This window comes from Schistocerca piceifrons, chromosome 3 (assembly GCF_021461385.2).
Source record: "Schistocerca piceifrons isolate TAMUIC-IGC-003096 chromosome 3, iqSchPice1.1, whole genome shotgun sequence".
NCBI classification, from domain to species: domain Eukaryota; kingdom Metazoa; phylum Arthropoda; class Insecta; order Orthoptera; family Acrididae; genus Schistocerca; species Schistocerca piceifrons.
The window spans coordinates 702,066,048-702,085,311 of record NC_060140.1 but is presented as its reverse complement, the minus strand read 5'-3'; the positions used below and the strand labels follow the sequence as shown (position 1 = coordinate 702,085,311).

Below are 19,264 nucleotides of genomic sequence, written 5' to 3'. Positions count from 1 at the left end.
ACTTGCTTAATAGCTTGTTTGTCCATCTTCGGAATCAAGTACATCACTGATTCTGCATATCAAGGATCAGAAAGTTTGTTGATAGGTTTGTGGAGGTATGTGGCATTAGATGCCTATGCACAGGTTACGTAATTCATCTAAATAAAAGGCTGATGATTCGTGTACGTGGTAATGGCATCTGATAGTTACACAGACAGTTTCCATAGGACTTACTTTGAGTTCACTACAAAGCTCCTCAAACCACTGTAGCGTGGTTCTGGCTCCAAAACAGGGACAATTATACTGTTAAAAGATGACATTGCCATCAGGGAAGTCATCAGGCATGAAGGGATGCAGTTGGTTTGCAGCTGTTTCCAGGCGGCATGTATTCAATTACTACCACAGGTCCCATGCAAGCACAGGAGATTGTCTCCTATACCATATTATTGTTCCCACCAGCCTGCATCCATGATGTGCTGCACGTTTCGAGGTGCCATTCACCTCGATGAAGGGAGCTATGGCGACAAACAGTGACTTAGTGCAGTAAACATGTGGCTCACCTGAAGAGCCAACATGTTTCCATTGATCAGCAGTTGAATTCCTATAGTCCCAAGCCCACTGCAGTCATAACTGATGACATTATTGGGTCAACAGTGAACACATAGGGGTGGTCTAATGTGGAGCTCCATGTTCAATGATGTGTGATGTACAGTGTGCTCCAGAACACTTGTGCATGCTCCAGCATTGTGCTCCTCTGACACAGATGTCACAGATCACCATCTATCCTACTTTATAGAGCAGGCTAGTCTCTGAACCTTATGTTCTGTGAAGAGCCATGAACATCCAACCATTTAGCACTTAGTGGTAGTTACACTGTCTTCCTACCTCTCTCCATAGATGCTCACAACAGGAACAGGTGAATGTTTGATCAGCTTCACCAATTTTGAAGTACTCATTCACAGGCTCTGAGTAATAATAATCTGCCCTTTGTCAAAGTCACACATCTAAATGGATTTCTCCATTTGCAGCCCATATCTTTTTAGGGTGATACCCCATCCTTGTCTGCTCTGCTTACATACCTACCTAATAGCTGGTATGTCCACCTTTGGCATTGATAACAGTGGCAATGCATCATGACATGGAAGCAATGAGGCTTTGGTAGGTCACTAGAGGGAGCTGGCAGCACATCTGCATACATAAGCCACCTAATTCCTGTAAATTCTGGGGTGGGGGTGTGATGAGTTCTGACACCATGTTCAAGCACATCCCCTATGTTTTTGATCAGGTTCACATCTGATGAGTTGAGGGGCCAGCACATCAATTGGAACTCACTATTGTGTTCCTTAAATCCCTCCATTACATTTCTGGCATTGTGGCATGCTACATTATCTTGTTGAAAAACGCCACTGCAATCAGGAAACATTATGTCATGAAGGGATGTGTGTGCTCAGTAACCAGTGTACAATACTCTTTCACCCACATGGTGCCTTGCAGAAGCTCTAATGGACCCATGGATGCCCACTGGACCAATGTATGCCCATGCGAGCCACCGTCAGCTTGTCTCTGTCCTGCAGTACAGGTGTCAAGGAGCTGTTCCCCTAGAAGATGATGAATCCATTCCCTCCCATTAGCATGATGAAGAAGGTATTAGGATTCATCTGATCATGCAACAGCAGTATTCCTCTGCTCCAATGTCCAGTGCTGATGGTCAAATGCTCATTTCTGTCATAGTTACTGATGCCATTTGTTAACATTGGCACATGAGTGGGTCATTGGCTAAAGAGGCTTATCCACAGGAGTGTTTGGTGCACTGTGTAACCAGATATACTTGTATTCTGCCCACCATTAAAGTCTGATGTTAATTCCACCACAGTTTGCTGCCTGTCCTGTTTTACCAATATTCCCGGCCTACAACATCTGACATCTGTTCTGAGGAGTGGCAGCCCAACCTCATGATGCCTGGGTGTGGTTTCCCCTTGATTTTGCCACATGTTGAAGGCATTCACCACAGCACTCCTAAATACCCAACACGTTGTGCAGTTTCTGAGATGTGCATGCTGAGCCTCTGGGCCATCGCAATCTGCCCTCGGTCAAACCCAGATATATTGCATTCCTTTCCCATTCTACACATGGACAACACACTCACTGATATTACATTGCACAATGCATGTGTCTGATTAGCAGTCATACTTCACCAGGTGATCATTACGTCACCTGCATGGGTTTATGCCAATAGTAGGTCAGTGGCTGTAATGTTTTTGCTTATCAGTGTAGATAGTTACAACCTCTAATTTTCATGAACTTAGTTAACCATTTTACTGGTGCTGTTTGTCTTTTACAGTGTTAAGCCTGTTTCTCTGTTTGTTTTTCAAAATGTGGATACTCTGGGAGATATGCAGTTTTGGTCCTGCAGAGTTGTGTCTTGAAAAGAAATCTTAGTGAAATTGAGAAACAGTCATAATAAACTCAGGGAAAAGCGACACACAGTAAACACAGTGAGATGGCGGACAATATATTCTGTCAAGTAGAGAGTGAGTTTGCAGTCTCCATTACCATATTTTTAATTATTTCAGGAACTCAGTAATTAACAGAAGAAAATAAAAGCAGTCTCAGTGTTAAACAATTTTTTAATACTGTAAGTCATAAATATATTAAAACTACTATACATTGCATTTGTACATGAAATTTTAAAATTTAAATTGTAATGACATAAGTAACAACATTTGCAACTTGTTAGAAATTCTGTATAAATCACTGTTGGAATCATGATGTATACAATATAAACACAAAAGACAAACTCTTGATTCTCAGTCTTTTGTAATTGAACATTTTTTTGAGGAGTTATAGACAAAGCAAAAGAAGTAGGAAGATGACAGCAGTTACAAATGAGTAGCATGAAAACCATAATTCTGTCTCAGAGGACATACACTTGGAAACCACCTTTCCATTTCCCTCTGTACTATATGACTCGTCAACTTAATATTCTCAGGTAGTTACTCTTTCAGTCATTTGATTACACAAACATTCATTCAGTTTTTTTGTAACTGAAATGAAGGACCATATTTTACATCTGATAACATTTTCCCAAAAAGAATCATAATTCTAACATTTGTTTGTGCATGTATCTCTTACAGCTGTTTGTACAGATATGTTTCACATGACAGTATGATCAGTATATGATATGTGACATGACAGCCTTTGGTTAAATTATATATATTGTGAACTTTTTTTAGTGCATCAACAACAGATAAATGACACAATCTTATAGTCCTACAAGCTTTGTCCCAATTCCACTTAGTACAGTTGAAGCTTTTCTGGTGAATCCTTTCAACACATTCATTGGCACCTGTTAAAAAAGAAGTCTGTTAATTAAGTAAGTAACATAGATCCACAAAATAAATGTTTTATGTTACTGTTCCCCTATAAAAATTGTTTTTCTTATCAAGGAAATGTCCTTCTATAGTTTAGTGGAAATAGAACAATGAAAATACTTACATCAACTACAGATGCAAAGAAATTAGTAAGTGTCTCAGCTCCTCCTACCAAAGTTCTGCCAACTCTTGCAAATTTTTCACCGTCATTCCCATACTTTTCTTCTTCTGTTATGGTATCAACTATGGGTTGAGGCTGTAAGAAAGTTCAGAGTACTGTAATATTATTTTATGCCTTGCAGATAAATCTGATATGATTAAAAATTGTTTACTTAGCAAATAGCTCAAATATTTTTCATAATAAATTGAAGTCTAAGGGTGGAACAGGAAAGGGAGGTAATGACAGTGGCACGTGAAGTGCCCTCCGCCACACACCGTTGGGTGGCTTGCGGAGTAGAAATGTAGATGTAGGCTATCATCTATGCTATGCGAACAACTGACAACAATTATGTCTCAGCACAACCTACCCTGCTACACCCTAACAAGCTTTCCAGACTGTTTCCAACCACCCTGTATACTTCAGCCAGGATGATAAAATTGGCATGAAAACATTAATGTTTAAAATTTCTGGTTAAACATAACAAAAACAAAGTAAAACTAAATGAATATGTTAGGTGTTATCTAAAGCCATAATAGTGAGAACTAAATGAAACTGATTAAATATATTGGGTGGACACCAGTATTAAAAGTGCTGTTAAAGATTTACACTACTTCTAAGACAAAGTAAAAAATTATGAATTTGAATACAAATGACTTTATGATTCTGCTAATATCATCTTGTGAATTCCTCCATGGTATCTTTTTGGTGTCGTTGTGTTGGTTGGATGATAACAGCAAGCAGCATATATAGTCCAGCAGCGTCAATCAGTACAGCTCAGAGTGTTTAGTAAATGTCAGATTATTAGTCTCTTAGTTGAGGCTCACTTTCTGCTCATGTTTGCTTCCAAATACAAAATTTTGGGAAATAAAGTAAACATAATTGTTTTCTGCTGAAACTATGTGTTTACATTTCCCTACTACAACTGATAGATGATCATTTGGCATTGCATGCCTGTTTTTTTGTACCCACATCAATACTGAATAGGTAGAATACAGTGCTGTGGTCAGCAATGCCTATATAAGACAACAAGTGTCTGGGACAGTTGTTAGATCAGTTACTGCTGCTACAGTGGCAAGTTATCAAGATGTAAGTGAGTTAGAATGTGGTGTTGTTGTCAGTGCACGGGACAAAGCATCTCTGAGGTAACGATGAAGTGGGGATTTTCCCATACGACCATTTCATGAGTGTACTGCAAATATCAGGAATCCATTAAAACATCAAATCTCTGACATCACTGTAGCCAGAAAAAAATCCTGCAAGAACAGGACCAATGATGACTGAAGAGAATCGTTCAGTGTGACAGAAGTGCAACTGTTCTGCATTTCGCTGCAGAGTTCAATGCTGGGCCATCAACAAGTGTCAACAAGTGAACCACTCAATGAAATATCGTTGATATGGGCTTAGGGAGCTGAAGGCTCACTCATGTACCCTTGATGGCTGCATGACACTAAGCTTTACACCTCACCTGGACCCATCAACACTGACATTGGACTGTTGATGACAGGGAACATGTTGCCTGGTTGGACAAGTCTCATTTAAGGGTATTCAAATAACCTCATGAATCCATGGATGCAGCATGTCAGCAGGGGACTGTTCAGGCTGGTGGAGGCTCTGTAATGGTGCACAGTGTGTGTAATTGGAATGATATGGGACCTCTGACATATCTAAATATGACTCTGACAGGTGACATGTACATAAGCATCCTGTCTGATCACTTGAATCCATTCATGTCCATTGTGCATTCTGACCGACTTGGGCACTTCCAACAGGACAATGCGACTCCCGACACATGCAGAATTGCTACAGAGTGGCTCCAGGAGCACTCTTCCGAGTTCAAACACTTCCACTGGCCACCCAACCACCCAGATATGATTATTATTGAGCATATCTGGGCTGCCTTGCAATGTGCTGTTCAGAAGAGATCTCCACCCCCTCATACTCTTAAGGATTTATGGACAGCCCTACAGGACTCATGATGTCAGTTCTCTCCAGCACTACTTCAGACATTAGTCAGGTCTATGCCACATCATGTTGTGGCTTTTCTGCATTGTCCCAGTGGCCCCTAAATAATATTAGGTAAGAGTACTAGTTTCTTCGTCTCTTCCATGTACCATTTTACATATGTAGTTTTACTTATTGCTGTTCTTCATTAAGGTTGATTTGAACCCCAGTGTTTGCTTATGTTCTTCTAAAACAATACATTATACATAAATGTGTGTCTCTGTGCATATAACTTGAGCACTTGTAAACCTACCTCCTCAATATACATGGTGTAACAGTGATGATATAAATGTGAATGTATACTTTCCCAGCGCATACAGCTGGTGAAGAGTTTCCAGGCATCCAGCCAGGTGGTGGTGTCTTCAAACTGTGATGTTTGAATGAGTGACATACTCATCAGTCGACCCAGAAGGTGACAAATAGCACCAGAACTATTGTAAATTTGACAGATATGGTGCTAGATGCAGCCACAACATCTGTCCTCACTAAAGGGTTGAACTTTGCACCTGTACCATGGACCATACCAGAACAGGACATCATCAGCAGCATAAAGGCAGCAATTCAGGGCCTACCAAGCTGAGTAGATCCAAAGGGAGACCTGCAGGATCATTGACAAGTCACAGCTCCTGAAAGCCAACAGTACTGCGCGGGGATTATCCATGCGCTGAGGGATGATGCTGACACCAGGGTGCTTCCAGCAGACAAGGGAAATGCGATGGTGCTGATTTGCATGGTCAACTACCAACAGAAAATCTGCTCTCTGCTGCAAGACCCAGCCTACAGGAAACTCAACAAGGACCCTACCTCAATGATGACCAGGAAAACTGTGGTGCTACTGAAGGACTCAGATCTACCAGAGACAGTGAAGAAACAACTGTATCCCAGAGCACCAACGACACCGTGCCTGCATGGATTGCCCAAGATTCACAAAGAAGGGGTACCTCTATGGATGATTCTGGGCACTATCAACTCACACAGTTATGGACTGGCGACACTGTAAAACCACTGGAGGGACACTGCAGTCATCATGTGAAAAACTCTGCAGATTTCATGAGAATACTGAGGAACATCCGAATACAGAGAGATAACCTACTCGTGAGCTTCAACATCACATCCTTGTTCAGGAAAGTACCTATACAAGATGCCTTGGCACTCCTTAATCAGCACTTTGAGCCTGGAACAATGAAGCTCTTTGAATATGTGTTTATGACCACTTACTTCAAGTGCAATGGAGAGAATTATGAACAAGTGTATGGAGTGGCCATGGGATCTCCCCTTGCTCCAGGGATGACAAATCTTTATATGGAACATTTTGAGGAGGTGACCCTACAAACTGTTCACCTAAACCAAGGAACTTCTTCCGCTATGTCAATGATACTTTCATGATTTGATGGCACAGAAGGCAGGTACTGGAGGAGTTTATGGACCACATAAACAGCATACATGAGAATTTCATCTTAACAATGGAAGTAAAGGAGAATAGCTGTATTCCATTCCTGGAGATACTGATTAGGAAGAAGGCAGATGGCACGCTGGGCCATTCAGTATATAGAAAGAAGATGCACACAGACCTGTACCTCCATGCAACCAGCTGCCACCATCTGGCACAATGCCAGTCAGTACTGACGACTTTGGTACATAGGGCACGGGTCATTTGTGACAAAGAAAGCCTTTCAGATAAATTACACCACCTAAGAGAGGTATTTTTGAAAAATGGGTACAGTGAAACACAAATTGGTGGGGCCTTCAAGAAGAGACAGACTGACAAATTTCAGGAACAGGAAGAAGAAGAGGAAGATAACAAAAAACTCACCTTTCTGCCATATTTGGGGCCCCTGTCGGCCAAAATTGGGAGGCCACTGAGAAAATCAAACATAAATACTATCTTCCAACCACTGCCAAAGATGAAAGAGCTGCTGGGCTCAGCTAAAGACCCACTAAAACTCAACACACCTAGCATATATTGCATTGCCTGTGAATACATTGGACAAACGCAGTGCTGCATCTTGAAAAGGGGTGAGGAACGCATCAGACACATCCGACTTGGTCAGACAGAGAAATCTGCTACAGCTAAACATGGCATTAAAGAAAATCACACCTTTGATTTCAAGAACACCAGGCTGCTGTGCTGAGCTGGGAGCTATTGGGACAGCATCATTAAAGAATTGATAGAAATACGGGTCCACAAGAATCTTGTGAACAAGGATGAAGGTTATCAACTTAGCATGACCTGGAATGCAGCATTAGCCACAATATGCTGTGAACACACCAAGAACTATCCAGCTTGCAAGACGCGATCGGAATGCTCTGATGGAGACACAAATGGCACATCCGCTTCCCCCTCCACCCCACCCACCGGCTCCTCTGGATCCAGCCTCCCACAGCCAGGTGGTGGGGGGCACACCACAAGCATAATGGAACCAGCATCCACAAAGTTTTGGCACTTCGCCAGAAGATGATGTGTATGTTACTTGTTGAAACGTCGCAGTTTGAAGACATTGCCACCTGTCTGGAAGCCCGAGAACTCTTCACCAGTGATGATATACTTTGTATCAGAAGATTTTTGCTGAGGGGTTATGATTCACTATTATTTTTCTATGTTTCATTTACATTTCTTGAAAGATGGTAATTGTAAATTTTGTGTCATTCAAGACATCTGGTGATAGCTTAAGGCCAAAAACTGTCATTTTAGAAGCATAGAAAACAAATTATGATCTAGACTGGAAACTGTGATAGAGGTATGAGGAAATTATTTCTGCCTCTTACTCGACATTTGTCTCCTTTTGTTAGCATAGTATTCTTGAATGTGTGGAATCAGTTTTGACACTGCTGAGAATAAGGAATGTTTTTGAAGAAGGGTAATAGAAATAGATGAACCTAAATTTTTTAGAATATCTTCTCTGACTTTTCACCGATATGCAAACTCAAAACCTAAAACATTCTGTAAATTGAAAGTTGAGGGTAGAAAAGGAAAGGAACTAATTATATCAGCTGCATTGGGGCTTTATGTGGAATCAGCAGTTTTGAGCAAAAATGCATGCCTGACTGGGATAGGTGGTGCTAGATGGGATGGCCGGGGAAGATGTGAAAATAGTCCATGCATTATCTATAAATACTGTGATTGGGTGGCACAGTGGTTAATGCAACTGTCTAGTAAGCAAGAGATTGCAGGTTGAAGTCCCTGTCCAACACAAATTTTCACTCATTGCTGCTGATTCTCCATAAAGTTCCAACGCAGCTGATACCATTTCCTTCTCTTTCATTTCCTTTCTCTCTCCTCCACCTTCAGTTACAGCTGTAGGTCATCTTTCTGTTTTTCAGACATGTTCAAATGAACAGAAACCATGCATTAATATAATTAAACCATTCTACTCTTATTATTGGTACACTACGTTAACTGAAAGCATTCTGTTTCTGACAACTGCTTTTTTCCAAATTTAGGGTTAAACCCATTTATGGAAAATTGCTTAAAATTTCATTAAAAAAAATCTTCTATAATCTCTCAGGATTTATTGGCAAGATTGATTAATGGTATGCATTTAGGTGTTCAACTGACTTATTGATTTCCATTTATATGCACAATATTTTTACGACTGACCCAGTATTATTCCTCTGGTGCTGCAAGCTGTTGCTGTTTCAGGTGTTTGTTGCCTGATCTCCAACCAGCCAGTGAATATGCATACCAACACTGTTGCAGCACTTGATAACAAGACTCAGTTGATCTAAAAATATTGTGCATAAAAATGGGATCAACACCTCAGCTGAATACTCTTCTTTATAACTTTAACAATATACAGGCTTTCAGCCACATTGTATGATAGTGGTTTCAGTGTGAAGATTTGTACCTTTTTTTATATTATTATGAAGCACTTCTAAATGGTGCATGTTGACTGCACAAACACACCATAAATTCTGGAGTACAGATTTTGAACCTTCACTCTTGTCAATCAGCCTGATTCCTCACTGAAAGCCCTTTGCCACATTTTGTGTGTTTATAAGATTACCTAATAATTTCAAGACTTCCCAATAACTTCAATTTATTTTAACAAGAAAGGTATTTCATAAATTAGCTTTACTGTAAAAGTTGTTGATATATATTATATGTATGTATACCTTCAGTACATTGATAAGGAATGACTGAACTGCAGAAAACATTTTCTTGGACTGGCTGTCTGATTCAAACTTTGCCATCTCTGGATCTTGAGGTGCAAAATTCTTACCCAGAGATGTTAGTAGATCACCAACAATGCTCTGTAACATTAACATCCTCTTTACTAGGAAATCTGATATACTTCTATAACTAATCAAAATCATATACTGTATCTTAATTATTTTAGGCAGATAAATTACTATGTATGGTGAAACAGCACACTGCCCTTTAAAAAGCATATGTATTAATTCAGTTTAAGATAGTACGATCATATTATTGCTATTGAAACTGTGCTACCACAAATTCAGCTGGACAAGAATAACTACCCTGTATACAAGCAGGTTCTTCTGCATTATGTAATTCAATGATAAATTGTGTGTGTAACTCTTAACTACTCTAGTGAAATGCTCATACACTAGTGGGGTCTTGGAGTACCCCAATAAGAAAAACGAAACTGTAATTTAAGGAAATTTTATTTTTAATTGAAATTTTATCGCTGAATATTATAAACCTTTTTACATATTTGAGATATGATTACAAACAATTTTGGCACACTGAAAATCTGTGGTTGGGGCAAACATGTTTTCAGCATTTTTCACACACTATTTGGTTTTCTTATCCACACTTCTTGCGCACATGTAGCATCTTGCTTTCCTCATGGGTTCTGTCTCTGAAGATGTGGAGGTAAGAGGAGTACCAACAAGTTTAACAACGTCTCTCAGTTCACGAGAAATGGGTTGGACATCTCGGCATTGTATATGGGGCTTTACTAAATCCATTCCAAGCTTTTGTAGCTATTCTCTTCTTTTTATATTATTTGTTTTATCAAGTTGTTTGGTGCACTGAAGCAAGACAGCAGCATTGAGTCCTACTATGTTTAGAATGGCATAAAATACAGATACTGGCCATCTGCATGTTCGCCGTGATAACAAATAGTTGGCGCACATTTGGTCCAGTGCATCCACTCCTCCTTTTGTGGCATTGTAATCAATGATCATTTCAGGTTTTTTCTGTTGAGTACGAATTTTCTGATCGTGATGGATAGATGAAAGCAACACAACAGCTCGACCTTTCTGAGGAACATAAGAACAAATTGTCTTTCCTTCGTTATGCCCAAATAATGCAGATTCTACTGGGCGCTTTCTATTTGGTTTGAATTCTTCTGGGCTCTGCTGTTTATTTTGCTTTAGAGTGCCTAAGACAGTCAACTTTTTGGCTTCTAGTTGATCACAGAGTTCAAGTGACATGGACCAATTGTCTACTATCACATGTCTATTGCTTCCCTCAATTGGTGTTATTAATTTCAAAACATCCTGTGTTGGATTGATAATGTACTTTTATTTGTCCCTTTTCCTATGTAAACAAATGCATTGCATAAATAGAATGTTCGTGAGTCACAAAGGCACATAACTTTGAGGCTGTATTTGGCTGGCTTCTTGGGCATATACATGCGAAATTTGCACCTACCACGAAAGGGTACTAACATTTCATCGATTGTCACATACGCTCCTGGAGTATAATACTTTTGACATTTGTCTATAAAAAGTTCCCACACATCTCTAATATCTGCAAGTCTGTCATCAGCCTTCCTATCATCTCTTGTAGCAGCACAATCGAATCACAAACAAGACAAAATGAATAAAAATCTCTGAACGCTCATAGTGGCTCGAAACACATCATGACCAGTTCTACCATTAGCAAAAAGTCCAACAACATTTTTGTGATTGGATTTCATTACTCCAGATAAATAAAGCAGACCCAGAAATGCTCTCAGTTCTATTATATCTAGCGTCTTTATGAATGCTGGCTTAGGAGCTCTGTATTTGTTTGACATGTCATGTGTCTTGACATTTGTATTGGTGAGTATTAGTTGCAATAAATCTTCACTAATGAACAGTTCCCAAGCAGATAATATGTCAGTTGAATCAATCGTTCTTGCTTCACGTTTACCACCTGGAAGATGACTAACTATATTGTGAGCACGGGTACGAGTCGTAGGAGGAGCTTCTTTTGACCACTTGTAGCACCGCTTTTTTACAAAAAAATATATGTCAGCGGAAGGTCTAATACATGCCTCTTCATCTGATTCTTCACAGCTACTTTCTGATGTAGCTTCAGATGTGGAATCATGATCACTTAGTATAAATTCATCCTCATCTGCTGTGGTTTCCTCATCAGATTGCAAAAATGCAGGATCATTCACTATTCTTTCCAACTCATCATCTGCTAATGACTTCAATGATGTCATTCTGGAAAATAATGCATTCATACTCACATAACCTTAACAATTAATGATATCATGGAAAGTGTGCTGTTTTCGAAGTACTCTAAGATTTCAGTCGCGTAAAACACTAATTGAGATAGTCCAAAACAACTTATATTAATACTCTGGTGGAGTATTCTGAGACCACTTTTTCTTTATCTCACACAATAATACTGGAAACACCACATTCAACACTTCGCGTTAAAAGGAAGCACTTCACTGAGGATTACCAAGAACACAGGTGCCATCTGTTGTTCCATTCACATACTATGTATTGTATTCTATCATCTGGGGTTCTCCGGGACCCCACTAGAGCAGTTAAGGGGTAATGTACATATTTATATATTGAATTTATTATATATAGCTTGTATTTCATTATCTTATGTGACAAAATAATGTACATATGCATGTATAATGATGACATCCATACAAAGAAATTTGTTTATGGATGAATAAATAAATAAATAAGTAAATAAATAAACAATTGACAGTATTCCACTCTGGATGTGATCTAGATTGAAATGGAAACAAAAGCAAATTTCAGAATGCCATGATCACTTTAGCAGAGCATCCTTTGAAGTGTAGTGCATAAGATCCATAAACTGCAACATAGTTTGCCGAAACTTGTAATCTGAATTCTGAATACATGCTCTACTAAAGCAATCATGGCATTTTGAAATTAACTTATATTTTAATAATTACTCTGTTTCCATTTTCTGAGATCGTGACAAGGGAAACTAAAACATTTGGAGTTAAGTGTCAACAAATTAGGTTTTTTTTATATATATAAAAATAGAGGGAAACATTCCATATATGTCTGCTTGTGTCTGTATATGTGCGGATGGATATGTGTGTGTGTGCGAGTATATACCTGTCCTTTTTTCCCCCTAAGGTAAGTCTTTCCACTCCCGGGATTGGAATGACTCCTTACCCTCTCTCTTAAAACCCACATCCTTTCGTCTTTCCCTCTCCTTCGCTCTTTCCTGATGAAGCAACCGTGGGTTGCGAAAGCTTGAATTTTGTATGTGTGTTTGTGTTTGTTTGTGTGTCTATCAACATACCAACCCCTAATTTGTCCTGTCATATTCTTGAGACATATAGGCCTAAGTGATTTATAAAAGGTATTTGAGGATTAATTTCAAAAATTGAGATGTTTGTTGATAATATGCATGTATTGATATGGTAAGGAGAAGAGTGGAACTGGTTGCCATGTGGTTCACAGCAAACATCTTAATTCTGAAATCTTAATTCCCAGGATTGGAATGACTCCTTACCCTCTCCCTTAAAACCCACATCCTTTCATCTTTCCCTCTCCTTCCCTCTTTCTTGATGAAGCAACCGTGGATTGCGAAAGCTTGAATTTTGTGTGTGTGTTTGTGTTTGTTTGTGTGTCTATCAACATACCAACCCCTAATTTGTCCTCTCATATTCTTGAGACACATAGGCCTAAGTGATTTATGAAAGGTATTTGAGGATTAATTTCAAAAATTGAGGTGTTTGTTGATAATATGCATGTATTGATATGGTAAGGAGAAGAGTGGAACTGGTTGCCATGTGGTTCACAGCAAACATCTTAATTCTGAAATCTTAATTCCCAGGATTGGAATGACTCCTTGCCCTCTCCCTTAAAACCCACATCCTTTCATCTTTCCCTCTCCTTCCCTCTTTCCTGATGAAGCAACCGTGGGTTGCGAAAGCTTGAATTTTGTATGTGTGTTTGTGTTTGTTTGTGTGTCTATCAACATACCAACCCCTAATTTGTCCTGTCATATTCTTGAGACATATAGGCCTAAGTGATTTATAAAAGGTATTTGAGGATTAATTTCAAAAATTGAGATGTTTGTTGATAATATGCATGTATTGATATGGTAAGGAGAAGAGTGGAACTGGTTGCCATGTGGTTCACAGCAAACATCTTAATTCTGAAATCTTAATTCCCAGGATTGGAATGACTCCTTACCCTCTCCCTTAAAACCCACATCCTTTCATCTTTCCCTCTCCTTCCCTCTTTCCTGATGAAGCAACCGTGGATTGCGAAAGCTTGAATTTTGTGTGTGTGTTTGTGTTTGTTTGTGTGTCTATCAACATACCAACCCCTAATTTGTCCTCTCATATTCTTGAGACACATAGGCCTAAGTGATTTATGAAAGGTATTTGAGGATTAATTTCAAAAATTGAGGTGTTTGTTGATAATATGCATGTATTGATATGGTAAGGAGAAGAGTGGAACTGGTTGCCATGTGGTTCACAGCAAACATCTTAATTCTGAATCTTATAAGAGCTTATCTAATGCAATTGCAGACAAATAAAATTTACCTACAGATATCAGAAATAGAGAATAATAGGCATACTCTCAACGAAATTCTGTATGTAGAATTCCCGCACATTCAGGTGTATAACAAACTGAGGTGGCACCTGCGCTAGTGTAAATTTAATGAGAAGCTCAGTTCTTTTTTATTTACACTTAAATGTTCTGTCTGTTAACCTGAAAATAGAATTGCTAGCGTATTTAGTGTACTTTCAGCTGATACTGTCCTTTAGAATAACTCGTTAGAGCAATTCAACAAGGGGAAATACTATTTATTCTACAGAAGCATGCAGTAGTGACCAAGCCTCCTGCTGAAGTCTCTTCAGGAACTTGGGATTTGTACATTTGTATGTCAATATGTTTTACTCCTTAATGGTATTATGGGCAAATAATAAGAGTAAATTTAGAATGCATAATGATATTCACATTTAAAAATAATTTGGGTGTAGGCTTCTGTACCTTGCTAGGTGTAAGAACGGAATCTTATATTCTAGTGCAAAATTCCTTAACATGGTCCAATAAACACATGGTAGCAAATTGGAGCTCCTCAGACATAAAAAAATAAATTAAAAGAATATATTTTTAGGGACTTCTATAAGTTACCACAATTTTGGACTTGGGGATGTAAATCCTGATTAACGGTAAAGTTCATGTCAAATGCAGTTCTTCCTTCTCCATGGCGTATTTAGTACAGCAACCATGGGTAAAATTTTGAAAGGAAAACAGTCTTCATTGCAGTGGAGACAATATTTCTATTGACATGTTTTGCCCTTATAGTGCATCATCAGAATATCTATAACAAAAATAAAATAGTGTTCATCAAGGTATGGTCCTGTCCTGCAGAGCTATATTGGAAGTTAAAAGATTTCCTAGAGGGCTTACTGTAATATACTGCAAAATTTGCATTCACCACACCTGTAGGGACCTCCATATGTACCTACAATCCAGCTATTGAGAGCTATGGTGCAGGGATGCTCACAAGAAAATTGTTACTCTCACTGCAGTCCTTTCTTTAAATACACTGGAGTCAATTGAAAAAGCAGATCTGACTTAAGGTCACACTCACAGGTCTTGAAACCATATAGCATAATCTGTACAGTAATCAATAACTCATTCCAGTCAGAATTACAAGTTCACCTGCAAAGCATACTGTTCCTCTGTCAGTTGACAGCACATTGCATGGCTTCTTAACAATACTTCAGACCTACTGTCAGAAATTGATAAAATTTCCTATACTTACTGCAAATCTTTACTTTTAAAAAAGGAAGCATAAATCTGAATTCAAGTAATGGGGTTAATGTATGATGGCACTTTATGTCAGTATCTGTTATTTAGGGCAGGCAGTGCTGCCCTTCTTTGATGGTCAAGTAGCTGCCACATATGCTAACTTGGATTACACACTAAGCTGCTATGATGAAGTAAGTAACACATTATGTTTGGTGTTACTATTGTTATTATAACCATTTTACTGGTAACACTATTGTAGGTAAACACTCTTTATTTGTTTGTACAGCAGTATACTTTAGCATGTCCACACAACTGTGACAAATACAAAATTTCCAGTATATTACAGTAAGTTCCCTAGTAAATCTTTTAACTTCCAGTAGTGCTGTGCAGGATGGGATCATATCCTGATGAGTATTTTCTTTCATTTTTCTCTATGATGCTCAAGAAGGATGATATGTGTCAATAAAGGTGTTGTGCCAATGCAACCAAGACTGTTTTTTCTTTCATCATATCAAAAAGCAACTTTTCTAGTACATAAACCACTGATACCACATCCTGAAATTTGTGAAGTTAGAAAAATGCTTAACAGAAGTACTAGACAAAAACACTAGATGAGTAATATAAAAAAGGGCAATAGCTGATTCAAAAGAAACTTCTTTCCTACACACACGGAGAGACACAGAAGTAGGCTGAAATTTTTGCTTCAGCCTGTTTATGTATAACTTGACATATCACATTCCAAGAGCTGTCCTTCATGATAGGATTTATGGAATACCAACATTTTAATAAATCTGAAAAATTAAATAATGAAACAGAATGTCTGTCAGTACTTACCTACAGGATGTAAGATTTTATGCTGTGAATATATACACTAATTGACACATAAAAAGGATCAGTCTTTCCTTCTCATCCATCAGGTAAGTCTCCCATGACCTGGGGTTCTGGGTGACTTTTCCAAACTCTACCCTGTTTCCCAAACCTCACCAATCCTTTTCCTTCACCCTTCTTCTTTCTCCTTCAACCCTTCTGCCAGAAGAAGCCACTGGCTCTGAAAGCTCACATATGTAGTACCTTTTATATGTGTGTTCTCTTGCTGCTGCTTCACCAAGCAGATTTTTTATCTGTCCCATTACATTATATTTTCAAAAATTGATTATTTTTGTTGATATATTTCTATATTTTGGAATAGGTACTTTCTCCCTCAGGGAGAGAAGATTGATTGTTTGGGAAGTTTTGGAAAGACAGTTCATGTCACTCAGACCCAATTATCAGAATTACTATGCTGTTGTGAGTTCAAGGGAGACCATAAAGAGAAGGAGGTTAAAGATTATACTATGATAAGCCCTATGCCAACTTCAGACAAAAGATAATATAAGGACAGATTGGGAAGTAAGGATGGGGAGTTTGTTAATGAGGGTTAAGTCCAAGAATCAGCTAGATGTGAGAATATACCACCAACTGCCATCTTCCATCTTGCTCCAAACATTTGTAAAAACCTTGTCCAACCATATGTTATTCTTCCTAGTCTATCATCCCTACCTGAGGTCCCTACCCTGAAGTAATTCTAGCTGTTAAATCTGTCAAATGAACTGAACCACCAAAAACTCACTACAGCTTCCCTAGTGGTAAATACAACAACGTAAAAGGAAGAACAACGTGTGAAAATAAACATGTTATTTGCCAACTAATATGTATTCATTTCAGAGCTTTTCATATAGGAGTACTGACCACTGAACTGTTTGAGTGCCTGATGCAACACAGCAGATTTGTTTACCTTGAGGGCATCCAGCACTCAGATGCTGAGCATGTTCCACAGTATGATGCAAGAGACATTAGTGTCTGCTATATGGCATGAGTCATTCATATCCTCCTGAGCTCTGGAGATAGGAACTTGCACTCCAAAGTATCCTTGTATCTTGCAAGCCACCCACCCTCCAAAAATCCAACCTTAACCCACTCATTTATTTGTTTATATTTTTTCATTAACTGCATTTCCTTATTTATTTTTTCCTATATTTCTCTTCCCTTTCTCTTTTTTCTTCTTTGTATTTTGTTTTCATTTTTCCCTCTGTCTTCCTGGTTTTTCTCCATTTCCTTTTCTGCTTTTTTTTGGTTCTAAATGGCACTAAGTATTCCACTTCTCATTTATCTTTCCCTCAGTACATCTTTACTTCTCAAACTGTCCTATTATCTGAGCACTAAAGTTGGCACATTGCTTACCAGTGTACTGCCTTCTACTCCAAGCCACACTGACTTCTCCCATTTCATAATTGTCTCCCCTTATCCTCATAACAGGTGTGCATCTCTAATCCTAGGTTCTTAGTAGTTGGTGCCTATTTCAAAAAAATTCCATCTCATTCCTATTTCCTTCATGATGACACAGGAAACTGTTCCAAAAACTAGGAATAATTCTTTTATTTTCTCTTAAGCAGTACTGGAATTTTTACTCCTGAAGATAAATAACGGTATTATCTGTTTTGTCAGAGTTTTACACTTTCTTACAGTGAATTCTCAGTCAAATAAGGTAAACAACAAAGTAAGTGTTGTGTAGCATTGAAGATTCTATTAAGAAATAAGTTTTCATTCATGATATATTTTTTTGAAAACTGGTTTGTTAATATAAGAGGATGCAAGTCAAGAGGTAATATAATGAACATTTGAGTAATAATCTATTATATGCATCGACTTAGCACAGTTAGTTCTTACCTGGCTTCTTTTTATTTTGTTTTGTATCAGCTGTTGTTTTTGTTCATCAATTCTAGGTTCCAATGTGAGATCATTGTTTTGTATTGGAACTGATGACACAAAACAGAAGTAAATGCTCAGGCACAACACACAGACATGCATGTTACCCATCATCTGTAATAAAATGGAAATATGTCTTATAAATGATTTAATGAGTTAATATAGTTACATGTTCGAAATAAATGCATGGAATGTTTGGTAATTTTTTAGATTTATTGGCTCCTGAGAAAATTAACTGGAGTTGGTCATGCCATACAAATACCTGAGGTCAACACTGTAGTGGAATGTGAAATTAAATGAACACATTAGGGGTTTACACTGTTTGAACTTAAATAACTGAGGGGGTATTAAAGATAATGTGATCCACTTGTGTTTATTTGGTGCTCTCATGACTAGTGTGTGTAGCCATTCATTTATTTTTATTTTGTATATTTTCTGTTGCCAGTAATGGAATGTAGATAACAAGATGGCTGGAAACTTGTCCTTGGAGCAAAGAAATTGGATTTTAAAGTGTTACTAGAAATATGAAAACATGAAACTTGTGCAGTATTCTAGGCTGTGTCAAGCAAATGTTTTGTGCAGTCTGCTTTGTAGACAAACTGCATCTCACTAATATTCTACCAATGAACCACAGTCTGCTATTTGCTTTATTTTCTACTGAGCTTATTTGACCATTCCTTTTTATATCCCTCCAATTTCACCCAGGCATATCTATGAATTGATTGATTCTAATTGGAAACCATTAATACTGTAATCATAACATAAATTTTTTGTTTTGTGAACTGCACAGTTTTATGTTTCTGAGCATTTACAGTGAGTTGCCTATCCTTGCACCACCTCAAAATCTCATCAAGATGTGACTGAATATTTGTGCAATACTTTTCAGATAGCAGGTACCATTTCATTACAGAAAACTACATCATGTAGAGAAGTTTGATGTTACTATTAATGTTGGCTGCAAAGCCATTAATACCGAGCAAGATGGCACAGTGGTTAGCACACTGGACTCGCATTCGGGAGGACGATGGTTCAATCCCTCGTCCGGCCATCCTAATTTAGG

The 19,264-nt window shown here is 38.3% G+C and overlaps 1 protein-coding gene across 1 annotated transcript in view; it reads right to left on the bottom strand.

Moving 5' to 3' along the window:
• Positions 1 to 2,674: 2,674 nt before the first annotated feature.
• Positions 2,675 to 19,264, bottom strand: part of LOC124789815 — a 119,334-nt gene continuing 102,744 nt past the window's right edge. Inside the window, exons 2-5 of the mRNA XM_047257297.1 lie at positions 18,166 to 18,318; positions 9,625 to 9,762; positions 3,475 to 3,606; positions 2,675 to 3,325 (exon numbers count right to left, since the gene is read on the bottom strand). Of these exons, the coding sequence (XP_047113253.1) occupies positions 3,242 to 3,325; positions 3,475 to 3,606; positions 9,625 to 9,762; positions 18,166 to 18,318 (507 nt within the window). The 3' untranslated portion in view covers positions 2,675 to 3,241. The remainder of the gene's footprint in view (positions 3,326 to 3,474; positions 3,607 to 9,624; positions 9,763 to 18,165; positions 18,319 to 19,264) is intronic.